General features: G+C 43.6%; 2 protein-coding genes and 1 long non-coding RNA gene across 4 annotated transcripts in view; 2 read left to right on the top strand and 1 right to left on the bottom strand.

Moving 5' to 3' along the window:
• The first annotated feature begins 5,918 nt into the window (after nt 1–5,918).
• LOC146542164 (uncharacterized) lies at nt 5,919–13,603 on the top strand. 2 transcript variants are annotated; one of them, XM_085213678.1, is made up of 3 exons: nt 5,919–6,261; nt 8,943–9,028; nt 9,389–13,603. In XM_085213678.1, exons 1-3 carry the CDS (start codon nt 5,969–5,971, stop codon nt 9,994–9,996), a joined length of 987 nt encoding a protein of 328 aa, XP_085069804.1. In that variant the 5' UTR covers nt 5,919–5,968; the 3' UTR covers nt 9,997–13,603. The 2 variants fall into 2 exon arrangements, with proteins under 2 accessions (XP_085069804.1, XP_085069805.1); XM_085213679.1 differs by lacking the exon at nt 8,943–9,028 and having other exon boundaries at nt 6,172–6,261.
• Nucleotides 13,604–13,830: 227 nt separating this feature from the next.
• Nucleotides 13,831–26,126, bottom strand: LOC146542165 (uncharacterized). The gene is made up of 2 exons (XR_014880530.1): nt 25,862–26,126; nt 13,831–15,973 (listed from the first exon to the last, which is right to left on the bottom strand). It is a non-coding gene; the product is annotated as an uncharacterized LOC146542165 (long non-coding RNA).
• Nucleotides 26,082–27,984, top strand: part of HOMER1 (homer scaffold protein 1) — a 93,524-nt gene continuing 91,621 nt past the window's right edge. Inside the window, exon 1 of the mRNA XM_085213676.1 lies at nt 26,082–26,972. Within this exon, the coding sequence (XP_085069802.1) occupies nt 26,968–26,972 (5 nt within the window). The 5' untranslated portion in view covers nt 26,082–26,967. The remainder of the gene's footprint in view (nt 26,973–27,984) is intronic.

Genomic DNA, 27,984 nt, shown 5'->3' on the forward strand with positions numbered 1-27,984 from the left:
CCCAGACAGTGGGGTGCACCTATCCTGTCCAGGGCAGTGGGGGAAACCTCAAGGGGCAGTAATTATCCCAGACGAGCCCCCAAATTGTTGGAAATATCCAAATAATTTTCTAGGACGGTATCTCTGATAAAGCAGATTTTATTCGCGATTGCAATGGCGGGCCTCCTGCAAGCAGGAGGGTAACCAGGAGACAGAGTTACATCTTTTATTCCTTTTCCCCGACGCTTATCTCTTTCTTCCCTAGTTCCTCATTGGCTGAGTACTTTAGGTTCACAATCTTCTCGACACTTCACTAAACTTGGAAACACTTGGACAAACATAAATTTTTGCTGCATGAGCGTAAATCTGTATTTAATTAACTTATTCCACACCTGATCATTATTTTGCAGATATCTGCTTGTTCTTCTTTCCACAAAGATAAGCTTGGAGAAAGACAGGGGAGTATCTTGGTGCGTGCCTGTCACATCCGAACCTTCTCACAGAGTGAGACAGTTTGGCCTTGTGTAGAGGCCCTTAAGTTCTTTGATGTTTGCTAAATCTGTTCTTCTTTTGCTGGGAGTTTCTTATCCTAACAGAACAAATCTACAGTATGTTTTCTAATCCCTAACACACTATGCTCGCATTGTTTCAAACATTTAACAACTAGAACAGTTTTGCAAGAAAGCATTAATCACATAATTCAGTAATAATGTTTCTAAAGCATGCCGCTAACATATATAGAATTTTACTTCCTAGATCAACTATTTCTAAGGATAAGTTACAGAATACAAATGTATTATGTTCTACTTTTTCAAACCAATTGCTCTTCTTAATATTAAATGCAGAAACAACATTCCATTCTCACAGGTGACATTGAATGACACAATTAAATCTCTTGATTTGTAGGAAGCAATTAAAAAAAAAAAAAAGAAATACATGAAAGCAATTTTCTTTAATCTTTGTCGACATATCTGGTGTAGCTACTGGATAGTGCCCCGGTGATGACTGGTAAAAAAAAGAGGAACTTAATAGAAGATGATGCAGTTGCCACTAACAACTTAGGTTTGATGAAATACCACCATGTCAGACATCAAGAAAATTTATGTGCAAAAGCTTTGAGAATGCATAATGTCATGCAAGTAGTCATCAAACTCTGAATTTCATGAAGTCCAAGGGACTGAATCATCACCAATTCCAGGAGATCCTTAAAAGTATGGCTGCTGATTATGGGGTCATCATTTACTTTTCCGAAGAAAGATGGTTAAGTCAGTGTAAAAAGTTAAAAATTTGGACTTTATGATTTGCAGAGTGAAAACAAGCCCTTTTATGGAATCAGAAGGAAAATTTCTGCCAGAATCTGAAGATTAAAAGAAGTTCACTTATTTAGCATTTTCGGTACTTGGGACCACTCATTTAGATGAGTTAAGTGTGTGTCTTCAAAGTGAAAATCACCTTGACTGTATTAAGTTTCAGACAATAACAGCATTTCAAACAAAACTTAAATTATGGCAAGCTTAATTTATAGCAAATAATTTCATGCATTCTGATGCATTGGCTGAACACACTTCTGTGAACAATAAAAAATATGCAGCTGTGCATTACATTTTGATAAATTTGAGAGCAGGTTTCAAGATTTCAAAAAAAGCCATTTTTATTTTTTTATATATTTGTGACTGTTTTCAGTTGTCATAAATACATTGCTTGAAATTTCCTTTTGGTATGTATAGAGTTGTAATCAGACATTCAACTCAAAGAAAAATCTGGTCATGTCTCCTTAAAAGACTTTCATAAGCTGTTTCTTACTGGAGAAAAATCTCTCTCTTCACAGTCACACCTTATTCATGTCATTGCTTTTTGGCAGTATGCACATTTGAGAAAAATTATTGTCAAGGATGATGCACAGGAAGAGCAATATTTCATCAAAAATCTCTGACAAACACCTTTAGAACTTAACTAAAAATCTCATCCACTGCCATTGAACCAGCTTGGTGCATTCACACAAAAACAAGACCAAACATCACACTAGTTTTATGATTCTGTTGCTTTTTTAAATATTTTAATTAAAAAAAAAGTAAAAATAAGTTTTGTTATATATATACATTTATTATATATATTTTTATATAGCCCAAGGCAATTCCTGTTCGTTTAGTGTGGCCCAAGTAAGCCAAAAGGTTGGACAACCATGCTGTGAGCTATGCCTTGTGCAGCATGTGGCTGTGACATTTCTGTGGCAGGATGGAAGGAGTAGGTTGCAGCTCCGTCCCACTGATGAGCAGTGCCAAGTGAGACCTAGGGAGCAGGCAGTCAGTATTTGCTATCAAATTCAGAATTAAGTTCCAAAGTTAGTCAATAATATAATATTTGGGTAAAGAAATCAGGATTTGGCTCCCAGTGGTGGTAGGTGTACTAAGACAACTATGAATGCAAAAGCAAGAATGAGCTGAAATACTTGCACCCTGAGGAGAGACAGGACTGAGGATAAATTGTGTAACAGATACGTACTTTTTTTTTATTGTTCTGACTGTTCACTCTTTAGGATCTTTCCCCATGTCATACCTACATCTGTTTTTCAAAATAGCTACACTTTTCTATGAAAGACTTGAAATTATCTAATGTTTTACAAATCAGGAACAGCCCTATGAGACAAATATCTGTGCTTTGACATGCTGAGAGCTACTCTGCTTTTTTTTCATTGTGTGCATTCTTCCATCCTGCCCCTGATTGTGATCTTGGAGAGTTAACAGATAGCATAAATCCCCTTGTATAAGAAAAGAGCTTCAAAGCCTTACTTTTGGTTTTAGTAATTTTTGTGAAGACTCAGGTTGCTTGTCAAGAGATTATCAGAGCTGTGCAACAGGGAGTTTGAAAACTAGCACTAGAGATTTCACCTGAACTCTAGAATAGGATAGGATTAGGATTCATCGTGTACTTCTTGCCTCCAAAGATAATATTGTTTTAGAATATGGTACAATTATTAGAACAGTTTGTTAAGCAAATTTATTGGAACAATAGCAAAGAAACTGAACAATGAAATAAGTTTATGATCCTTACTAGAAGCAGATGGCTGAATTTTGCCTCTAAAAACTGTAAATAACATTTATTTATGTTGGGTAGGGAAGAAAATTACTTACTTTCAGAAGCTAATTCTGGATACAGCAATTCTTGTTACTGCTCCAGTACAGCAGTTAAAATCTCTGGAAAGGAAACAAACAATATTAAAGTTCCTGTTTCTTTGTTTGCAGTTTTCTGAAACTTCTTTAAAGCTTCAAAAGAAATACTTCAAATTTAGGTACTATTTGAAGGTAAGTAGTTCTGAAAAGTTTGATCAAAGCAGTTCAAAATTCAGTAGCTTGAGTAGGAAAAAAAAGCAAAAAATAAGCAAAACCAAACAGAGGAAAAAGTTATTCTTCTATGGAAACCTTAAAATTCCTAAAAAGTCTGTGGCCTCTTTTCTCACTCTGTTTATACTGGGCAAGATGTATGGGAACTCAGCCAGATGTATGTTTAGAATATGCTTTACAACAGCAAGCAGCCATACGCTCTCTTCACTGGGAAACAAGTCAACTTTCTTGAAGCATTTTTCAGTATCAAAAACAGCTGTAATGTATCACTTTTTATGTTGCTAATGTTAGGTCCAGGTCTAAAATAATGAAACTTGCATTTCATTATAAATATGCCATTTTCATATTTTGTGCTGAGACCTAGCATGGTAAGTAAATTAAAATAAGAAATGTAACTATGATGAAATAAACGGAGCTACAAAGAGATTAATATGATGCAGAATCCACAGTGAAGACTGCAGTTTTTTCATCATGATATCCATATGATATACTTTGCAGTTTGTTTAGCAACCAGGATATTCTGGGACTGGTGCCAAACCAGAGACTTAGGTATAAAATAAATTTTATGTATGAGGCAAAAAGCAGCTTTTCTCAGGAAAACAATACAAGATATTAATAATACTGCAAAGAACTTAAGTCAGGTGTACACAAATCTATTGCTATGGGTTGGCAGGTGTCCATGTAAGTATCTACTGCATTAAAAACATGATCCAAAAGTTTGCAAATAAATGAAGGTGAAATTAATGTGTTGCTCTTTTATTGTTCTTTGTTTTTAATTAGACAAATGCATTACATCTTTCTCATTGTGTGACAGCCTAGTTCTGATGTTCAATGTTGAACCAGGTTTAATAATTTTTGTGTTATGCCTGTATGTACTTTCTCTTTATTTGAGAAATAAGGTGACGTATTTCTTTATTACAGTAAGGTTTTATATACTTGTATACATATCACACAATCTGCAGTGAAAAGCAGTGAGTATACCATAGACATTGACACTGAAATATATAGTAACTATGCAAGCCAACATACATGTTGCTCCAAAAGTAATGCTTCCTATTTGTTTCCATGGAAACTCCAACAGATACAAAGAGCACAATAATGCTGTTTAATAAAGGAAAATCTCAGCTGCAAAACACTGCTTTTCAGCAGTCACCATCATGAGGAATGCAATTTTGCCGGCAATGAACAAGAGCCATCATGCTGCGCTTGTAAAACTCTGCGCCTGTGGAGGTGACACACTGTCAGCACTGCTGAAACACACCATCCACTGCCTCACTGTGCTCACATCCACTGTTTGTTCTCCATAAATGCTCAGCAAGTGTCAGTGAATATCAATGGATGTCATTTTTCAGATGGAGGAATTCAGTGACACACCTTTGCTCCGCATGCCCTTCCATGTCAGATGCCAATTTGTCGGAATGCCTCTTTGTTGCCATCTGTCACACAACTAGAAAATATAACAGGATATTTGTAAGAAGGTTCAACTTCTACTGCTGTACCATCACCATCTGCCTCTGATGTTGTGGCCCAACATAATAAAATCAAGGCCGTTGTGCTAAGGTTGTTAATGCCATGCACATTAGTTTAATATCCGTATTTGCTAACAGTTGCATGATTTCAGTGATTTGATATTGGAATGGTATATAAAATTGTAAATTTTGTAATTGGATTCCTTTAAATACAACTTCTTTTAAAGGGGAGGTTCTAAGTTTTGTATTTTCCTTAATGTTGCTGCTTTCTCTGCTATGCAAATAAATACAAATTTTAAAAAATAAGTCTTGAATTTTGATTGAAAACAGTGGATGATATTATTTGATTCTGCAGATTTGATTCTGCGAAACTATGCTTTCACATTATTTGCTTTTTTTTCAATCCATCATAGCCCTGGAGAAATACTGATGTTTCCCAAGTCCTAAACTAATCAGTAAAGCTTTGAAGGGCTTTGCCTGATAAGCCAGTTCTTCAGGGTCAGATTTTTACAAAGGACACTGAATATTACAGAGGTCTAGTAGACATTTCTCTGTGGTATAGTTGGTCTTTTTATCAGTGGGTGAGAAATGACCATTTCAAGTTAATGGATCTGAAAACAGTGTTTAACCATTAGGTTAACATCATGCAGATATTAGCATAGCCAAATGGAGGGACAGATAGATACAATTTTTTTTCTTTCTTAAAGAACTAAGCTTTTTATAGAGACATTAAGTATGATATCTGTGTTAGACCTGAGTGTACTGAATGCCTCAACTAGGACGCTGAGGTTTGAGCAAGTTGGGAGTGGCCTACTGTGGGCTAGCAAAGAAAATACTACTTGCTACCTGCTGTCTTCAGTTCCTAGCACTGCAGGATATTGAGAGATTGTGAGAGCTGTTCTTTTTTTTACAGGATCATAGAATCCTTGAGGTTGGAAAAGACCATTGTGGTCACTTCTGTTGTGTTACATTTTTTTACTGTCTCCATTTTTATGTCTGGTTTTGGTAGCTTACTTCTTTGTGGACAATGCAGCTGAACATTCATTTTGTTTGATTCATTTTTTTCCATGTTTAAAAACTAATTTTGGTCACTCAGATATATGTGATGATGGTATTTTATGGAAAAACATTCTCTAGTGCCTTTAGTGATAAAAATGTGTGCTGATGTGTCTGTAGCAGATGTTGTGTTTTGGATTTAGACTGAGAACAATGTTGATAACGCACCGATGTTTCAGTTGTTGTGGAGCAGGGCCGCACAGAGCCAAGGACATTTCAGCTTCTGGTACAGTCCTGCCAGTGGGAGGCTGGGGAAGCACAAGGAGCTGGAAGGGAGCAGAGTCAGGACGGCTGACCTGTATTGGTGAAAGGGATGTTCCGTACCGTTTGGCACCTTTTGGAACTGTAAAGCCAGAGAGAATAGGCCAGGAGGAGATCTGCAGTGTTGGGACTGTCTGGGCATCAGTCGTGTGGTGGTAAGCAATCATATAGCACATTACTTGCTTTGTATTTTAATCTTTTCTCTTTTTTTTTTTTTTTTTCCCCCTTTTTAAACTATTCTTATCATAACCTACAAGTTCTTGTACTTTCACCTTCTTCGAATCTCTCCTTGATTCCACTATGGAGGGCAGGATTGAACAGCTGTGTGTTGCTCAGTTGCATTCCTGGTTAAACCACTAAACACTACTATTTTGGTTATTATAGGCCTCTGTACACAAAAGCTGTTGTGAAGTTTGCCAAATTTTAAATATACTTGGCAGAATACAGTACATTTCTATGTTCTGTAAAAACTTTGAAATAAAATGTTCTATAGTTTCAGATTTTTTACTCAAGAAATCTGAATATTCCTGTTGTTCAATATAAAAAGTATCATAAACCTTATAGTACGTATGTATGTGTTTTCTTCAAGGCTTTCCTCTGAAGCCTTAACATAGAAGTAACTGGAAATGTGTTTTTTACTTAGCATTTGAGTAGAGCAGCATCTAAGGAGTTGGACCTTTGACTTTGCAAACCCAAGCCTCTATTAAGCTATAGAAGTGTAAGCAGTGAAGAAACAGGCAGGTATCTGTGTGTATGGAATGCCCATGCACACTCTTGCCAGAATCAGTTAACAGAAGACCAATCAAAAGTTAGAGGTTCAAAACGACCAATTCTACGTACTGCAACAGTAATCTGAAGTGCCTCTTTTACTCAAAACCGTCATGGTATAAGTTCTTTAATGAGCTATAATTCAAATGATCAAATGTTTCCCATTTTACATTTGCAGACATATTCCTTCCTGCCATCAGTTTTAATCAGTTTTAATCTAATTACTTAGGACAGGTAGTTTTTCAGCCAGAGTTGAGGAGAAAACAAAGAGGAGCTCCAAAGAGAAGTTGCTAGTACCTTACCTGTAGAGAGGCTCTCACATACTCATTACACCAGCCTGAAGCTCAGTCATTGTTGTGAGATATGTATTAGTACAATTTCTTCTAAATAATTTATGTTGATGTTCAAACTGGGTTAGTTTTAGGAGTCCTAGAAATGTCAGGTTTCAAAATAATCCTTCTATTGGTAAAAATATTCAGTGAAAAATAGTATATTAAAGCAACATTGAAGCTGAGCTTTTAAGATACAAAAGGCAGGAAGTGCAGAGTTAAGGTTGCTGTGGAAACCTTAACTGTACACCTTTAAGTAGGTAGTATGCTATTGATTTTAATAACTTTTTCCCTTTGTACAACTCTATTATAAGTGCCCTTTTTTTATTATATGAATTCTAATGATATCAAATGCTATCTATAATACATATTAATTGCATTGGCTACTCAGCAGACATTAGAAACCAGGTGTGATCTATGCTGACTCCATGGGAATAACTTGCATGTTGATATTAAAGTGACTGTATGATATGTATCCAGAAAACATTACTATGGCTATTTTACCAGCCAAGGAATTAAGTGTTTTTTTTTTCTGAGAATAGTACAATATGGTTATCACCTTATGGAGCATCATCAGAAGATCAAAATCATAGAAAACGCAGGCAGTTGACAGGAGGTAGAATGTAAGTGGTACTTTAACTATGACCATGGTATGCTTCTTCAGCAAAGCATAAAAGTACAGCATTCATTCTTTACAAATGTGCATTATTTCCTCTAGAACTCCATCTTGTACTTCCCAAGAACACAGGTATTGCTCTTTCTACTCTGTTTTCTTTCCTGATAGTTCAGTTTTATATAGAACTGTATAAAATCTCTACAATTTTTTGGTTAGGCTGTAGAACTGAATTTCCCCTGCTCAATTCCATTATCTGCCTGTCAAATGGCAATTTTTTTATGAAATTTTGTCTTCTTTAAATTAGTCATTTCCTCAGTTAATATGCAAGAATTGCAAAGATGTTGAACATAAGGAACCTCAGGTCAGGAGACCTGGCAGCAAGTAGTTTAACTTCTTTAGTATTTTATCTTGAAAAGTGTACATTACTCAGATGACGTCCTCTGTTCATGATCGCAATTAATATGGTATCTTGAACAATCTGTTTCAGGAGGGGGCACTTTTGCAATTGAAATTTCCAGTACATTTATTAAAGCTTGGAAGATTATAATCAAAGTAGTATTAAAAAAAAAAAAAGGATAAAATGCACTTCATTAATTTTTATTTCTTAACCTGCCGGTAGCACTTTTGGCAGCACTATTTGGTTAATAGCAAATACATTTCTAGGATGTATAAATACTGCAATAGGTGGCCATGATGTCCAGCTAAAGTAAAATCTTTGTATCTACAACTGCCATTGAGGACTGCCCCATAAAAAGTCATAAATCAGGCTTTAAATATATTGATAAACTAATATAATTTGGGCAGTGAAATATTAGTTGTTATTTGACATTTAAAGAACAATTACAGCCACTGCTAGAAACTGTTACAAGGAAAAAAGAATTCAAAATTAGATCTTAGTAAGGCAGAGAAGAACTTCAAATGAAAACTCTGAGATCTTAAAACTCATACACTTTAATCCTAGTACAGGACTCCATTAAGTACCGCTGCTGTATGTCAGTACAAACTTCCTGCAAAATCATAGCCTGCAAATAATCACTGATATGTTAGTAATTGATTTTATGAAATATTAGAATATGACTACTGGAAATTAAAAGGAAAATTAAAAATATTTTATTTGTTTCAGCTTCTCTATCCTCCAGGAAGATTTACACTCCCTTAACAAAAATAATGCAGATGATAGGGAACTGCAGGGTGAAAGAACCACTGTAGGTGAGCAGACTTCCTTTGTAGCTTCTCCTTTTGCCATTTTTGGAGACTGAATTAGGAGTAGATAGACTGCTAATTGGTCTATATAGTATCTTTTCTTCTATTAATCTGAACGAGCTAGTGGCTCTTTCAACAAAGATGATTGTACCAGGACTTCTACTGGTACAATCTGATGATTTCATTCATTTCAATTTTATTGATTTCTTTTTCAGTCATGTGTGCCCTTGCAAACTTGACTTTGTGTCTACAGCCTAGATAAGCTGGATGGCTCACAGGGATACAGCTGCAAGGACACCCTCTGGGGTGCCCATCCCTCCTCTCTCCAGCTGCTTTATGAGCTTTCCTTTGCTTTTCTCTTCCCAGTGCAAGAAAAGTTGCTTAGAACATTTCTCTTGGCGGGCATGGCGTCAAACACCCAGGAGGATCTGAAGCAGAGTGGCTCTGCGGAAATGGGCAATGCAAGCGAGCTCCAGCAGGCAGGGCCAGATCAGGCAGCAAACAACCGGTGTCCCATCTGCCTGGATGCCATCTGCCATGCTGCCCACGTGCCCACCTGCTTTCACAGCTTCTGCTTTAGCTGTATCTGGCAGTGGGCTGCCATCAATGCTGTGTGCCCAATCTGCAGGCTGCCTTTTGACCGCATCTTGTGTGCGATGCAAGCAGACGGTGACTACCAGCAGTGCATGCTCAGCACGTTCACCCACCACCAGAGGCATGCAGCCAGGGAGAGGATGTGGAACAGATCCCCGCAGCAGCACTACAACCTGCGCCAGCGTCACATCAATGATCAGTCCACAGAAGAGAGAATGGAGCCTGCAGAGCACTCTGGCATCTCTGCACCCAGCACCTTCAGGGAGCCAGACCTGCCGAATGCAGCGCAGCACCCAGCAAGTCCCGAGGATGAGGGTCCCAGAAATGTCAGCATGCTGCTGCTGCGTGCTCGGCTCCTGCGTTACCTTGAATTGGAATAAACAGCACTGCAAAGAACAACCGTCTGCAGGAAATGTTTTCTAGTTCTATCTCAGCAATGTGCTTCTTGGAGTGTGTTATGATTTTGTTTCCCAGAATTGCTGCATGTTTTGCTCTTCTGCATATTTTGTTCTTTGGCATGTTTTGCTCTTCTGCATATTTTGTTCTTCTGCATGTTTTGCTCTTCTGTATGTTTTGTTCTTCTGCTTCTGCCTCCCTCCCTCTTCTAAGTGCTGGGAGAGGGCAGTCTGAGCCTTGTGATAATCAGCCAGGAAACGTGCCCTGAAGACCTACTAATGCAGATGCTATAAAGAGTAGCCATGCTAGTAGCCCCGTCCCTGGATCCCTAGAGCTTTCTCAGAGCAGGCTGGAGGAAGCCCAAATCCTCCTAGCATACAGCTAGACAAATGCATAATGCAACGGGTGAACAACTGGCTGGCGGATCAAGCTCAAAGGATGTTACATCAGGCTGGCAACTAGTCACTAAAGGGGTTCCACTCTGCTTCATTGTAGGGCAGTTCTCTGATGTTTTCACAAATGACCTGGATGCATGAATTGAAGATATACTGGGTAACTTTGCAGGTGGCATTGAACTGGAAGGAGCTGTTGACTCTTTAAGGGTAGAGAAGTCTTGCAGAATTCTTGACAGATTGAAGGGCTAGAAAATCAGCAGCCTAATGAAGTTCAACTAGAGCAAGTGCTGTATTCTGCAGCTGGGCAGCCCTGGTTGTACATACAGTCTGGGAAGCAAGAGACTGCAAAGCAGCCCTGCAGAAAGGAATCTGGGAGTTCTGCCTGTCCACAAGTACAACATGAGCCAGCAGTATGCTCAGTTAGCTGGAAGGGTCAGACATACTCTGGAGTGCACCAGGCCCAACACTACCAGTGGGTGAGGGATGGGATTGCCATGATCTGCTGCATGCTGTGCAGCCTCACCTCGAGGACTGTGCAATTTTGAGTGCATGTTGTGATTTAACATTGGCAGGCAGATGCTGATCATTCATTCTACACAGGTAGAATGGGGGTCGAAGAGAAAAAGTGCAAGAAATCATGGGTTGAGATAAAAGCAGATTATTAGGTAAAGCAAAAGCTGTGCATGACTGCACAACAAAACAAGGAATTAATTTGCTACTTCCTATCAGGCAGATGTTCTGGCAGTTCTGGGAAAGCAGAGCTCATTATGTGTAACAATTTCATCGGAAGAAAAATGCCATCATTCCAAATGTCCAACTTTCTCTTTTTGTCCAGCTCTTAATGGTGAGCAGGATGCTATGCAGCATAGAATATGCCTTTGGCCAGTTTATGGCAGCTATCCTGGCTGTGTCCCCTCCTAATTCTTTGTGTACACCCTACTTGTTGCTCAAGAAACTGAAGGCACAAGAAACTGAATAGTCCTTGACTAAGTGTAAGCACTGTTCTGCAACAACTGAAAACACTGGTCTGTTATCAGCACTATTTTCATAAAAAAAATAAATCACAGCAATGTTATCAGCTACTGTGAAGAAAATTAACTTTATTCCAGCCAAAATCATGACGTGCTACAATATAAGAAGGAAATAAAATATTAGAGAGCCTCCAAAAGAGAGCTATGAAGATAGTTAAAGGTCTCAAGGGCAAGATGTATGAGGAGAGGCTGAGGCCCCTGGGTGCGCTCAGCGCAGAGCAGAGGAGCTGAGGGGAGGCCTGATGGCGGCCGCAGCTCCTCACAAGGAGCGGAGGGCAGCACTGAGCTCTGCGCTGTGTGACAGCGACAGGGCCCGAGGGAACGGCATGGAGCTGTGCCAGGGGAGGGGCAGCTGGGGGCTGGGGACAGGGTCCGAACCCGGGAGGGAGAGTAGTCAGGCACCAGAACAGGCTGCCCAGTGCCTGCCATAACCTTAAACTGCTGGAGTTCAAGAAACATTTGGACAGTGATCTCAGACATGGAGTATGAATTTTGGGTACTCCTGTGTGGAGTCAGAAATTGAACTCAGTGATGCCTGTGGGTCCTTGGTCTGTGATCCATGGTCTAACCTCCTTGTTGGTGCTTCTTGGAACAGGAGGCTGCTCTGGACATATTTCAGTGCCCTTTCCAAGCCAGTGTTTCCTAGGATTGTCAGTCTTCTTGCCCACACTGCTTCCTCCATCATGCAGCTGGATTCATCCCATTCTCTCACCTTTGGATCTTCACCAAGACATCCCAGGATGAGTATCTGAACAACACACTCTCGTAATATTTGTAGACCCTCAAATGCTTTTGCCCTGTATCTCACAAAGACTACTGCAGTCTTTGTGGCAGCTCCATCTGACTGAGCACTGCCAGAGGTTGCCCTGAGGTGTTGGAGTCCCCATCGTCATCTCCAGCCGTCTGGATATGGACCTGGACAACCTGCTGTAGGTGGTCCTGCTTGAACAAGAGGGTAGGACTGGATCATGTCCAGCTCTACCAACTCCAATCGTTCAGTGATTTTGTTAAATACTTGGTGAGATTCAAGAGTAAACTGCACCTACTTCTCTACAGTAACAAAGTCCTCCATTCTAAAACTGTCTACTTATGCCAGAGAAGAGAAGGCTAAGGGGTGAATCTTATTATTGTATATAAATAGCTTATGGGAGGGAGTAAAAAAAGACAGAGTCTTCTCAGTGATAATCAATGGACAGAGAAGAAGAAACAGACACCGAAATATTAGAGATTTGATAAACCATTGCTTCCTATGGCATAAACTCCTATCTGTTATTGACAGGGAAAACCTGTCATTTCTATATATTTGCAGTAACAACTGAGGCAGTACCATATTGATTGCTTACCCTCAAAAATAACACAAAGTGCAGTGCAGTACACAGGTAAACAAATAGTTTGTTATCATATATACTGGAAAGTCCATGCATCTAACCATTTGCAGTCTGAGGGCATTAAATGTCCAAAAGCTTAAATAAATGTGTTGAATTCTATAATTTTCACCACTTGATTTTTTTTTTTTTTTTTTTTTTTTTTTTTAAGATCCACAGTACTAAAAACAGTATTACACTAGTTCCTCTTGAGAGGACATGAAGATTATTTTATACTCATAAATAATTTCATACTCCTAAAAATCTAGCTAGAGTGTAACTATTGAGTCTGGTAACTTCTGTAGCTGGTATGCTTTACTTTTCCTATTATATAGTAAATACTTCAAGATTTTGACTTCAAGACACCATTCTTGTGCAGAGGACAAGCAAATAAATAAAGGTGTCACAACTTTATGATTTTTGTTATCAGTATTCTACATCATAACATCATGTAGTGCACTAGGAGTTAAAGAGTTAATGCTCCAGTTCCGTGGATTGTCGATAGTTTTGGGATGCCTGTTTCAGAAGAGAACTACATATCCCAGAGAGCTTTTCGTTTCTGTTTTCCATTCAGAGGGGAAGATAAAACCAGATGTCCCCTCTGCTAATCTCTGCAGCGTGTGCTCCCTAGCTGTCTCACCGTCAGCATTAGAGTAAGAGCTTCGGTTTTTGAACACTCACTCTCTCATTTTATTTGATTTATTAGCTTCAATTCCAATTATATTGTATTGTATTGTATTGTATTCTACTCTGCTATCTTGTATTCCAATATCATATTTAGTAAATTAACTTTCCTCCTCAGATCATTGCCACTGTTCTGTTTTCAGACCCATCTTCCTACATTTTCCTGTTTTCCCTCTTGCCCCTTTCCCGGTACATGGGTCCATGGGTCCTCCTGCCACACTAGTCATGGAACCTGGCCAAACTGGGCTGTAAACCATTGACAAAAGGATAAATAAAAAAAATTAGGATTAGCCCACAAGGTATTGAGGTGCAAGCAAGTTATGAGGACACATCTAAGAAACATCTCAAATGCCAAAAATGGCAACAGAATATGATTAACTTTATTTTTAAACAATTAAGGAGGCACACATCAAGACTCTGAGTGTTATTGTTTGTGGATAATTCACTTTCTTTGAATTTAGAAAAAACATGTAACATATTTCCTCCTCATACCATGGAGTTTCTTGATTATGGAACAAATCTTCTGAATGTGTCCAGATAAAACCATTAAAATGTAAGAGAGAAAAAAAGTTTTTTTAAGATGCCATTTAGAAAATGCATGGTTCATTAGAAAAAAGTACAATAGAATGCACACATCTTTGACACCAAGTTCATCAACATGATCACAGAATCACAGAATCACCACAGTTGGAAAAGACCAAGGCCATCCAGTCTAGCTGTCCACCTATCAGCAATAGTCCCCATTAAATCATGTCCCTCAGTATAACACTGAGCATAACCACAGTATAACCACTTCTTGAAAACCATCAGGTTGATGACCCCACTACCTCCCTGGGCAGCCTGTTCCAGCATCTGACCACTCTTCTGTAGAAGTATTTCCTAATGTCCAACCTGAATTTCCCCTGGTGCAAATTGAGGCTATTCCCTCTAGTCCTGTCGCTAGTTACATAGGAGAAGAGGCTGACCTCTACCTCATCACAACCTCCCTTCAGGCAGTTGCAGAGAGCAAACTACTGAGATGCAACAGCATGAGTTGTCCATGGCTATGACTTTGTCCATGGTATCGTCACACTGATCATCTCCTGACTGCAGCAACTGAATGCTTAGCCTTCTGCCCACTTGTCTTCCAAAACACTAAATTTTCTAGCCATCGTGATCATTTTTAATGTAGACAGTGAGAGTGTTGCTGGGGCAGCCTTTGTGAGGAGAGGGTGTATCTGCCCCAGGTTGGGCCCAGATGGCTCCGGATGGCGCCAGTGGCTCCACTGCAGGGCACAGCACAGCTGAGCCACTCAGGGCAGCCAGCTGTGCTGCTGTCAAAGCAAGCTGAAGAATGAGTGAAGAACCACAGTGTGAGGAAAACATGACACAAGCAGTCCTGCAGACCTCAGTGTCAGTGCAGGAGGTGCTCCAGGTGTGGAGCAGGAGTTCCCTGCAGCCCTGGAGAGGCCCATGGAGAAACAGTCTGTCCTCCTGCAGCCCACGGGCATCATGAGGAGCAGATCTCCACGTGCAGCTGTGGAGGACTCTATAGTGCAACAATGGATGAGGCCTGAAGGAGGCTGCAGTCCATGGGGAGCACTCACAGGAGCAACCCTAGACTGGACTTGTAGCCTGTGGGGAGCAATCCACCTGAGGGCAACATCACAATCAAAGGGTTTATCCACCCTGCAAGTATATACGTAAAACCATTCCGGGAGTGGAGCCAACTGATGGTGAATAAAGTCAAAAATGATCTTCCTTGCAGAGTTTAAAGTCAGCCATGTAGTGAAGGTTCAGTCTGTAGAGAGGTCTGATAGAAAAAGTTCATGTGATGAGAGGTCTCTGAGTAAGGCTCAATTCTGGGTAGAAAACAAGTAATTTTTGTGTCACAGAGGCATTGGAGGTCAGCAAACATCACCACCTAGAACAGCCAGTAGCTGTTGCTAACTTCTGTTTTTCACCTAGGACAGCCAACAGATGATATTTTCTATTCTCTCAGACCAATTTTCACTTTCCCCAGACAGTTCTGCTGTTCTTCTACTGAAAGAGTCAACAGCTCTTGCTATTTCCTCCTTTCCCAGGCTGCTCCACCTTTTGACTGTTTTTTGACTCTAGACAATAAATAGCTTCTTGAGTTAGTGCTTACTGAGAGTATCTCATATTGTCTCAGGTTCCCAGGTGCCCAGCTGCACTTCAGAGATGCCAGCTGTGCCTTCTAAGGACACTTCAGGTTCACAAGGCTGGTTTTCAGGGCAGGTTCCCGGGCTAGCAGTTCCTGGGCTGGCAGACATCTTCTGTCAGTGTCTCAGCAGACATTTTCTGTCAGTATTTTTCCTGTTACCAATAGACTGTTCTTATAGCTGCTCCCATCAGACAGGGGAGAAGTCTGAGGAATAACAAACAGCAGGGACAGACTGTTAGGAACTGACCACAGCCCCTCATTTTCCATCTGTTTGTGCTCCTCTTTTGTGCTCCTCTGTGTAATATCTGGGAGTGAAGCTGATCCTGAGAAAAAGGAAAGGAGGGATGTGTTTTAGTTTTTTGTCTTTGTTTCTGTAGTTTATTTTTATTTGGCAGTAAACTAAATTGATGTACCCAAAGTCAAGTCTCTTTAGGCCATAGTGTAAGTGATCCCTCTGTCTATTTTGATGCATGAACTTTTTAAACTTAATTTCTCCACTGGTTGAGTGTGGATCTGCTAGAGAGGGTCAGCCCACAACATATATCTACAGAGACTAATTTTTAAAAAAGCTCATATCCATTTTCAACTGAAAAATGAACTTTTTTTTTTTAATCAATCACAAGTTATTGTAGACTCATAACTACCATAAAGCATATTTAACCTCAAAAAATTCAAGGTGGTGGTAAAAAATCAACCATGTTACTATATGGAAAGTAAAGAATAAAATAAATAAATAAATAAAAACAAACAACCCTTTCACCTGTTTCATTAGAACTCTCTCAGAGAGGTGGGCTGGGTAGATGAGAGGAAAATCTGGTTTTTAGAGAAGCAATTTACTCAGCTTCAGAATCCCATGGTCTGAAATGGTTTAACACCTGAGGTCACAGCACCTTTTTGGGTTTGCATCACAAGTTTTAGGATGCTGTGCAGAGTCTCAGCAGCAATGCTTTGTCCCTTGCTAACCTGCCACAAGGCTATGTCACAGGACTGGGAACTGGGGTGGGGACGTGCAGACTGCTGCACTGACTGCCCCATCCAGCTCATGAGCTGTTAGAGTGATCAACAGAAGGCAAAGCAGAGTAGTGAAAGGAAAGGATGAGATGCTTGGCATCAGCAGAAGAGAGGAAGTTATTTTTTTCTTGGACTCTTTGAAATATGAGGCCAGCAGTGACTGGTTGGTGTTGAAACAAGACAGCGGGCACTGACGTCGGGCCATTACAGAGCTTGTTCAGATCATTAGAAGAGCAGAATTGTGAGCATACACTGGCAAGGCACAGAGAATAAATGAAACATGGAAGAAAATGGGAATTGAGATATAGGAGAGCAGTAACATTGCCCAATCTGAGTTCTATATTCCACGGATTTGTTGAAAGGAAAATCCCAACACCTTCCCATAAATCATAAACATAGAACTATGCAAAACAATGCCAATGGAGTTTAAATGTAAAGCCAATTATTTGTGGGTTAGGAAATTGCAAAAATGAGGTTACATTTGTAATTTTAATTCACAGTGGGAGTATGCATTATGTTGAAACAATGCATCCTTTTGTCTGTTCAAACAGAAATACTGTAACACCAATCCTAATTGTTAGTGTTCCCAGAATCTTACCTTTTCCAGGAGGTGGATAGCAGTCATACCAACTTTAAAAAAGCCCCTCAACTAGAATTACAAATGGAGTACAGCGGGGAGGAGTGAGATTCTCTTAAACAGCATTCAGCTAGTACATCTATAAAATCATTCTCTCTCCCCCTTTATTTCTTTTCTCTTCCTCTTTTTCACTTACGATCTGCTTCTATGAATTGTCTATAACTCTGCAGCTTTGCAGTGTAAGCCTTTTTTTTTTTTTTTTTTTCTTCCAGGAAGGTAAAGGCTGTTTCCTCCATGAAATGCATATTTTCCAAGTAAAGGAGTAGACCATGCTTCTTAGACAGAAGTTTTCCTTCATTGCAGATCTCTCTCTTTACAGCAGAGCTACCCCATTCATTGAATGAAGTGGGAATTCTGTGCAAGAAAGTATATAGCAAGGTGGGAGTCATATCAGCCTCTTCTCCCAGATAATTAGCAATACAAGAAGGAATGGCCTCAAGATGAGACAGGTAGTTCAGGTTGGACATTTGGAAGAATTTCTTCTCAGAAAGAGTGGTCAGGAATTGGAACAAGCTGCTCAGGGAAGTGGTGGAGGTGTTTAGGAAGGTGTAGTAGCCAGGGACATGGTTTAGTGGGCAATGCTGGTGGTAGATGGACAGTTGACTCGATGATCTTAGAGGTCTTTTCCAACCTTAATGATTCTGTGATTCTGTGATTCAGTATTGATAGTCATGTGATAACTTAATCATAATGTATATGCACAAGAAGAAGATGAGGCATTTCTGTGCATCCTCAATTCTGGAATTTCTGACTTTTAAGAGCCTTCCAGCACAATCTCTAAATGTTCTTACAAAATTTGAACTGTAAAAGACAAATTCCATCCTTTGGCATCATACACACTCACATGAGTCACCAGCAGAATCAAGTTACTTTATTACTTGACTGTTCAGAACAACTAGTAGAGTTTACAACTGTCAGTTGTTATACGGTCAGCACCGGGCAGGGGTGAAAATATAGACTGACCCCATGGGTTTTGCTGCTGTGTTCTGACAGTAGAGACATGGCATGCTTGGTTCTTAATGTACTGTACCTGGAGGAAACACCTGCCCTGCTAAGCACACTTCTCATGCTCTTTCAGTGATCAGATCTGAGCAGTTCTGCCTGCTCCATAACACCCCATTTCACCCTCTCTTTTGACTCATCTGTATTTTTGACTGGAACTTTCCAGTTTCTTCTTCATTCAGTACCTTTCCAGTCTGAAGCCCTCCTTCCTCCCTCCACCATAGGTTCTCCCCATATTTGTTTTTCACTCAGTTTGTCTGCTTGGTATTTTTCCAAGCCTATATCATCAGATTATTCGTCTGACTGTGTGATCGTTGATTGACTGGATCCCACTCAGTCACTTGCCATTTCACTCTCTGGTCAGTAGCCATGGTCTCCATTTGGACTTCTGTTTTCCTGTAATGTCACGTGCTGTTCCGTCTTTTTGTAAAATTGGCTCCAATCTCAAAGTCATCTTCTCTTTCAAGTGCGAGCTACAGAATCAGCAATCTCTAGAGATTTGTAGATAAATTTCCCAAGTGTGTGTGAAGAGTCATACTAATCAAGGTCAGTATGGTAGAAATTGGAAACAACTGGCAGAGGAATGGAAAAAGATTAAAATTTGGGGGAAAAAACACCCATCTCAGAACATTCCTGGACGATTTTCCATTTCCTCAATCACTGCATGAAGATGTTCTCAAGGGAAGCCTGGGTGAAACTTTCTCATATGGATAAGATAATGGATGTGTAGGATTTCATTCTCAGCAGCTGTCCAAGTTTGGGTGCATGAAAACTGTTTGGAAATAGTTGAAAGCATCCAATGTCTTTATGGAAAGACTCCTTATGGGAATATAATTTTATCCAAATAAGATTCTCAAAGTCTCAGAAGAATTCATCTCTAAGAAGAAATACTCAGGCAGAAAAATTAAGCTTTTTTTTTCTTTTTTTCCTTCCCCCCTCTCCTCCCCAAATATTGATAGAGATTCTATTGTTAGAACTTCTAGAAGAACTTTTTTTTTTTTTTAAGTGGAAAAAGAGAACTGCAGAAATCAGAAGCTAATTACTCTAATACAATCTCATAGTAAATGAGTATTTTATATACTACAAGCTTTCAAGCTGTGAAATCATCTTAAAAATATCAAGCTATTATTGCAAAGAGAGAGTAATAGGAAGAACAGATACAGAGATCATGGGTGAAATTTGGAATTTGTTAGGAACTCAACTAGAAACGAAGTTAGTCTGGTTTGGCAGGACTTTGATATTTTTCTCTAATGAGAGGAAAAGAGCCATATGATTGCTATGACTTCATGAAAACAGAGATCATATTGTTGTCAATGAAAATATGACTGAGAAACACTTTTATATGTATGTAGTTTCTCAGATGTGACCCACAGAGCAGTAGAAAAGAAGACTCTGTGTGTGCAAGTACAGTTTGTCAGGAAAGGGATGTTGTTTTGAGAGGTTTGAGATCCACAGTGCCATTGTTGCAGCACTTCAAAACTCATAAGCAAAAAATGTTTGTTTGTTTTACAGTATTTTCAGTCTCTTTAGCTGAAATTGAAACAAACAAACAAAAAAAACCCCAAACCTTAAAGTGTTGGGAAGCAAGTTCATTAATGTATCTAGGTAAATGTGGAATAAATAGAAATGAAATGCTGAAAGAATCAGTCTGCTAGCAAAAGCTGTGCTTTCTCCATGGTCAAAAAATATAGTAAGGAACTGCAGCCACTGATAACCCTGACTAAGAAATGAAAGCATTACTCAGAGCTCAATATCTTAAAAAAAATTCTGTAGGGGTGTAGAGCCACAGAGCTGTGTAGGAGATGTGTGATCTATTTCTGGTGATAAGACAATTAGATCTTCGAAGTGGGTGCCGGAAAACCAGCATACACCGGCAGCAGGACTGAGAAATATTGGACCATAAGGCATCTCAGGGAATTATGTCATACAGTTGCTTTCAAAAACAAACCTAGTCCTAATTTCAGTGTACTGCATTTCCTTGAATACAAGGGAACACTTAGTTTATTTCTAAGTGGATTCTAAGACGAAAAATGGTGAATATAATTTTTTCCAGAATCCCTCCAGGCCACCTGATATGGCAGTGAAGATTTTTCTGGGCTGGTGGAAATACAGACAGAAAGCTTGAGTTCAGGGAAGAAGATACCATCTACAGTATTCCCATCTTTTCTCCAATTCATTTATAAGTTAAAGACAGATTCTGTAAGGGAATATGATGGAGAAGTGATCCCACACACAGAAAGAAGCATGTGTGTGGGGATAGAGATTTGTGGTTAGACAGGAGAAAGCAGGGCAAGGACAAGGCATGAAAGTGTAGGAGGAAGGAAGAGATACGGCACCATAGCAATTCTTCAGAAGGTGAGGACAGTGTGAGGTGCTTGCTCCCTCTTTCTCAAAGGGAATGAACACTCTGACTTCCTTAGGAATTTTGGAATGCACAAACTCTGGGTATTAAATCAAACAGCAGCTGATGTAAGTGAGCAGCAGTGGTGCCCAAGCCCAGATGCTTGGATGTGGTGGTGACTGCAGGCTCAAACCAATGGAGGATGTCTCTGTCCCTGCAGCCACCATCACCTCTCCCACCTGGAATCAGGGAAGGCTTGCTCCTGTGGTTTTCTCTCCACTCTCCAGTCATTGCTTCTTTTGTTTTTGCACTTTGGAAGGCTACTCTTCAAGCCACCCGTTTTTTGAAAATAAAGATCCTTTGGATTGCCAGAAGTTATTAGGAGAAAGTTTATGCCTTTTTATTCCTTTGCCCTTCTGTAGAACTTTTGTTCCTTTATTTGTATTGACAACACCCAAAATATTTGGAGAGCACAAGACTATGTTCTTTCACGTTTTGGTTTGATAGACCGAAGAAGCCAATCTCTTTTTTTTTCTTTTTTTAATTCTCAAATAACTGCTCTCAAGTTCCCTAAATATCTTTAGCATCTGTCTGGTTTTGGTACAGCTTTAATACCTTTTCTTGAAAGTGCTGACTAGAACCAAGAAGAGATTGCATACCAAATCTTTCAAATGGGATTTCCGTGTTACAAGCATGTCTGCCTTTTCCACAGGAATGATGGCTCATAACCAATATGTGGCTTACCAATGCAGATATGGTTTTGTATGGAGAATGCACAGGTTAGTCAAAATGCAGACCCATAGTGGGGCTTCTTGCTTTTCTAGCTCTGTTCTGCTGCTGTTCCAAGACTTTGGCCATGCCAGTGGCCATGCTGGTACTTAGCAGGCTTGAGCTTGAGCCATCTGCTTTTTTCCTGCTATAGGTATCGCACCAGGAGGTTCAACACAACACTGCTCTCAGAGATACTGGTGCTGCTGCCAGCTTTACAAGCATTGCCCCAGCTGGTTGGTCAGTTAGGGCAGTGGTGTCAGAAGAGATTTGGCAGCTTGGCTGCTGCCTATGAATACACTTGCCAGGAATATGCTGCTTCATGGCAGCAAACAGCAGCCTCTCTACCACACTATAGTGTGCTTTCCTCTGCCTGAAGCCATCCATCTCTTGTTTCATGGTGGCACTTCTTACAGAGAGTTACAGCCACTGACCTGCTGATGGTTTCCATCAGGCAGAGTGTTCTACAGCTCAAGGCTGCCTCCACCATAGTGCTTCAGACAAACAAAGAAAAGCACTCTAAAGCAACAGCAGAAACTTAGAGCTGTACCTCTAGACATCGCCATTTAATTTCTCTGTATTATATATCCTCAGTCTTCAATATGAGGTGATCACTTCTGTATCAATTCTGTTAATGGCACAATATGTATGTATTATTTAATCTCCTGCCTTGTTGCATGTGCAGTTCAGACTCAGCTGATGGTTGTCACCATGCTTTCTTAAATTAATTTATGAGTAGGCAAGACAGAGAGGTGATTTCTGTTATCTTGACAAGCATAAACAAAGGCTTTCTCCATGTGACAGATAATGTTAATTCAACCAAATCAACCTGGAAAGCGATCAGAACTGTAAATGGATGTAGTTGAGGGGAAGCTTAAGGCTTAGAGATAGCTCAGTCAGATGTGGAGGAATGATAATAGTAAAAAAACATGGAAGAAAAGAAGGAAGGAAGGAAGGAAGGAAGGAAGAGAAGGAAGGAAGGAAGGAAGGAAGGAAGGAAGGAACGAACGAACGAAGGAAGGAAGGAAGGGAGAGAGGAAGGGAGGGAGGAAGGGAGGAAGGAGGGAGGGAGGGAGAGGGAGGGAGGGAGGGAGGGAGGGAGGGAAAGGGAGAGAAAGGAACAGAAAGGGAGGGAAAGGGAGGGAAGAAAAGGAAGGGAAAGAGAGGGAAAGGGAGGGAAAGGGAGGGAGGAAAAGGAAGGGAAAGAGAGGGAAAGGGAGGGAAAGGGAGGGAAAGGGGAAGGGGAAGGGGAAGGGGAAGGGGAAGGGGAAGGGGAAGGGGAAGGGGAAGGGGAGGGGAGGGGAGGGGAGGGGAGGGGAGGGGAGGGGAGGGGAGCGGAGGGGAGGGGAGCGGAGGGGAGGGGAGGGGAGGGGAGGGGAGGGGGGGGAGGGAAGGGGAGGGAAGGGGAGGGAAGGGGAGGGGAGGGAAGGGGAGGTTAGGGAGGAAGGAAGGAGGAAGGAAGGAAAGGAAAGGAAAGGGGAAAGGAAAGGAAAGGAAAGGAAAGGAAAGGAAAGGAAAGGAAAGGAAAGGAAGGAAGGAAAGGAAAGGAAAGGAAAGGAAAGGAAAGAGGAAAGGAAAGGAAAGGAAAGGAAGAAAGGAAAGGAAAGGAAAGGAAAGGAAAGGAAAGGAAAGGAAAGGAAAGGAAAGGAAAGGAAAGGAAAAGGAAAGGAAAGGAAAGGGAAAGGGAGGGAAAGGGAGGGAAAGGCAGAGAGGGAGGGAGGGAGGGAGGGAGGGAGGGATGGAAGGGAGGGACAGAAAAGAAGGGAAAGGAAGGGAAAGGGAGGGAAAGGGAGGGAATGGGAGGGAAAGGGAGGGAAAGGGAAGGAAAGGAAGGGAAAGGAAGGGAGGGAAAGGAAGGGAAAGGGAGGGAAAGGGAGGGAAAGGGAGGGAAAGGGAGAGAAAAGGAAGGGAAAGAGAGAAAGGGAGGGAGGGACGGATGGACGGAAGGAAGGGAGGGACGGAAAGGAAGGGAAAGGAAGGGAAAGGGAGGGAAAGGGAGGGAAAGGAAGGAAAGGGAGTTAAAGGGAGGGATAGGAAGGAAAGAGAGAGAAAGGGAGGGAAAGGGAAGGAAAGGGAGGGAAAGGAAGGGAAAGGAAGGAAAAGGGAGGGAAAGGAAGAGAAAGGAAGGGAAAGGAAGGGAGGGAAAGGAAGGGAATGGGAGGGAAAGGGAGGGAAAGGGAGGGAAAGAGAGAGAGGGAGGGAGGGAGGGACGGATGGATGGAAGGAAGGATCTTATCTGTCCCTATACTTTTACATTATTACTTACAGAGGAGTATGAAATTTATAGGACATTTCACCAGTCAATGAATACATTCTTGATATCCCCCCCACAGTTTTTCTGGAGATAGCAATTTTTCTTTGCCCCTGGATCTTCTCACACCTCTGCTTCTTGAGTGCATTAAGAATTCTTCCCCCAGGGCTCTGTGTCAGTTTGGTTTCTTTTATATTTTTTCTTTTATCTTCAGCCTTAGTGAATTCTGTTTTTGCATCCATGCCGTGGGAAAACATAATACTTCATGCAAGCCAAATATGCGAACAAGTTGAAAGGCAGAGACAGATGGAGCTATCTCTGTGATATCTAAACAAAACACTTTGGACATAATGAAATACTAAAGCATTTTCATTAGTGTGTGAGCTTTAGCTGAAAGAACAAAACTGACGCAACACCTAGTCGTCTATGAATTTAGAGCCTTCATTCCTTTGCTCTTGACCCACTGTTACTGCATGTAAAATGTCATGAAAGCCTTTTAGAAGCTAATCAATCTAGACTCCTTGCTACTTGACATCAAGGAATATATTTATAAGCTGCATGCTGCTTACATTTGTCTAGACTGAATTATTTTGATCACAGTCTATTTCACTCTCATCACCGCTCTAAGGTGGCAGAAAGAGCTGGTGTGGATCTTGTCTTTTTCCAGATAACAATTGAGGCTGCCAATAGCTATTAGATCTAGCTATTAGATCTAGAAGTTAATAGATCTAGCTTGATTTTTAGCGGAACATACATTGAACTCCATGTACCTCAGAGTGAGCACACAAAACCAATCAGAAAATGATAATAGCCATCCAGAAAGACAAAGCAGATTAATTACAACCTTGCATATGGAGTGCTGCCCGCAACAAACCTCAGGATGGTGCCACTGAGTCTGCAGCTGCCCTAGTGCTGAGGCCTCACTCTGTGCTATGAGTTACTGTAACGAATGTAAAACTGAAGAAGCTGTTGGTTTCTCCTTGTGATGCTACGTGCCTCACAGGGAGAAAGCTGCGGGCACAAATGATTCATGCAAGGTTTATTGTGCCTAGTTTTTTTGGGAGGTTTCCCTTGCTATTTAACTTGTTTGCTTCATTTCCATTCATCCCATGGCTATAATTTCTGTAGGTCAGATGTGGAGGCAAGGATCAGTAACACACACACACATGTATGAACTACAGCCACTTCTGGAAGTGCCTGCCTTCACCCAGGGAGGTAGAGTAGGTCCTCTCTTCCATTCTAGCCCCTTTCTGGGAGACTTCTTTCTCTGTAGTAAAAATCCTCTGTTGAGGAGCAGGTACAAACACATCGTTGCTTTGCTGTGTTTCACAGTACCATGCCCAATCCATTGGTAAAGCCTAGATCTTCTGACATTTCTGCAGGGGGGCTGATGTCTGTACCTCACTGGCATCTTCCTGTACAAACATTGTAGTTTAGTAGGCTTGGGGAGGCTACAACTTTTCTTGGACAGGGAAACCTGTCTGTGGAAGAGCAGAGGCCAGGACACGTCCCACCCCGCAGCGCTGCTGCCCTGCCTAACAGCGGTTACACTTGATACAGACAGGCGGGTGCCCATCGGCGGGACGCGGAGTATCGGGGCTGCTCTGCTGAGTGAGGTGCAGCGGGACACGTTACCCGCTGCACGGCACCGCAGAGAGACACGGACAAAAGCAGCGCACCGGGCGCGCTCGCGGTGCCGCTCTGTTCCGCCAGCACAGCCGTGCCGGCAGCCGTCCTTTGGTGATATCGGGATGCCCGTGCGGTTCCCTCGCGGATCAGGGTCGGGATCGGGCAGTTCGCAGACCGCCCGCAGGCATTGGCCCCGGTAGCGGGATGCCGTTGCCGCCGCCCCGGACCCGGGCCGCCTCCGCCGCACCGTGGGTGGGCGCGGCGTTGCCGCGGAGACGGCGCCGCGGGGGCGGGCGGGTGCCGCCAGCGCCCCGGGGAGGTGAACGGAGGCGGCCGCACCGCGTCGAGCCCAACACCCTCGCCCGCCGCCACCCCCCGTCGCCATTCCCTATTATAGAAGCGCTTCCGGCGGCGCGGGCCGCTCTGACATCATCCCCCGCACCCGGTGACGTCAGCGCCGGGAGCAGTGCGTGACGTCGGTGCGTAGGGGAGCGCGGTGACGTGCGCTACTTAAAGCTCCCCGGCGGAGGATGGAGGCAGAGAGAGCGGGTGCTGCCGCGAGCGGTGGTTACCGGGCTGTGGGCGCTGTAGGGCCCCGGCCGGATCCGTTCTCGCTCCTACCCTTATTCCCGTTTCGGCTCCTGTCCCGGCCCCGGGGCGACGGGACGGCTGCGGGCTGCGCCTGCCCGCCGCGAGAGCGGGTGGCGGCAGAGGTGTGAGGCGGAGGCGGGGGTGCGGGCGGCCGCAGGCAGCGGCTGGCAGCAGCCGGGCACCGCCTGACGCGGTGCTCGCTCCCCTCCACACCCCCCGCCCGCTCCCTCCCTCCCTCCCTCCCTCCCTCTTTCCTTCCCCCTATCCTATCCCACCCCACCGGCGGGTCTGAGCCCGCGGCCCCGCCGCAGAGCAAGCGAGGCCCGGCAGCTGCCGCCCCTTCCGCCCGCTAACAGCGCCCGTCCCGCCGCGCCCCAGCGCGATGCCCGCCCGCTCGCCGCAGAAGAAGGCGTGACGGCCAGGCGCGGACCCGCCGCGGGAAGGAGGAGCGGCGCCCCGCGTCTCCGCAGCCGGGGGCGGGCGGGCGGAGCGCGGCGCCCCGGTGCCCGCCGCCAGCCGCCGGGAGCCCGATGCCTATGCCGCGGCCCGCTCTGCCGCTTCGGGGAGATGCACGGCTGCCCGCCGCGCTGCTAGGGGGAGCGGCGGCGCGGAGCCCTGCGCGCACCGCCCGCCCCGTCCCGCTCCGCCTCTGAGGCGCGCCGAGCGCTCGGTGACCGCGCACAGCCCGGCGAGAAGCGCCGGAGCCACCGCCAGCCCCGCGCGGAAAAAGGCGAGCGCTTTCTGCCCGCGTTTGGGGACCCGTCCGCACACCGAGTCGCCACTGCACGCCCGCTCGGGAGCCGGAGCCGCTGCCTGCGGACGCCCGGCGGGGCCGGCGGCCATGCGAGCCCGGCCCGCGGGGGGCGCTCCGTAGGGCGCGGGCGGTCCCGCTCGGCTCGGCTCGACCGCTGCCAGCCGGCGGCGCGACCCCCGGGCCTGCACGGAGCGGCGCGGGCAGCCCAGCGCAGCGTACCCACCGCCGCCACGGGGCTGCGGAGCTGCCGGCGCGGCGAGGCGCGGCGCGGCGAGGAGCGCCCCGGGGACGCGGCCCGCGCGGCACCGCCGGTGCCCGGCGCCGCCGGCCGCCATGGGGTAAGCACCTCGCGGGGCCGCCGGGCTGCGGCGGGGCGGGGTGGGGTGGGGTGGGGTGAGGGCGGGCGGAGCGGGCAGCGGGTGCCGCTGCCATCGGCGCCGAGCGAGGCTGCGGAGCGCCGTTTGGAGCTCTGTCCGCTGTAGCGCGCCGAGTGCCGGATCCGTCTCCGCTTCCCGACGGGGGCCCTGCCTTGCTCGGCGCTGGCGGGCGGTCAGGCCCGGCTGCCCCGGACTCGGTGTGGTGGGGAAGCTGCAGCAGGGCCGGGGCTCTTTGTAGCTCTCCTGGAGTCTTCTGGGGATATCGAGCGCGTAAGATGCCCATATGTGAGGAAGGCTCTCAAGAGACCTGCTTCGCAGCGCGTCTCCCAAATACGTGGGGATATCCACCCGAAATTTTAAGGAGATGGGAAGGAATAAAATCTTTGAGACGAAACTAGCTGCATCTAATCTAGGAGACATGAGAGTGGCATAGATACCTGTGGAAACTTTCCACGTTTGCAGTCTCGCATTTGTACAGAGAAATGATGAAATAATGCTTACTGCTGTGCTTGCCTGGTAACCTCTGGATGGAGTGGAAGCTCATCCATGTTCCAAAGCAGCAGAAGCACAACGTGATTTGGGTAACTGCAAGGAGGCAGGCTTTTAATGCATGAACAGGACGCTGGTTTCCTGAGTCTGCTGTATAGCTCAGGGTATAAGAGTTACAACTCTAGTCATTTGTTTTTTGGTCATTCAGGAATTTGGATGTGAAATTAGCGTAGTGCAGTAACATGGAGCTGCAGGAGCATCGCTCCTCCAGCTGTCAAAGGCACATGGAACTCTCCAATGTACGAACCTGACTGTGGTGGTGGTGGCACTTGCTCCCCAGCACTCCGAGTCAGCAGGGCACGCTCACCGTGCATGATGTAAAAAGGATCTTCTCGTTAGTCATTAGCTTTTATTTTCCATTAAAAAAAAATCCGTGCAGAATAAACCCAAGCTTGCAGCCACCTGCATCTTCAGAGAAGTGGTC

This window comes from Meleagris gallopavo, chromosome Z, assembly GCF_905368555.1.
Source record: "Meleagris gallopavo chromosome Z, MGAL_WU_HG_1.1, whole genome shotgun sequence".
Taxonomy (NCBI): Eukaryota; Metazoa; Chordata; class Aves; order Galliformes; family Phasianidae; genus Meleagris; species Meleagris gallopavo.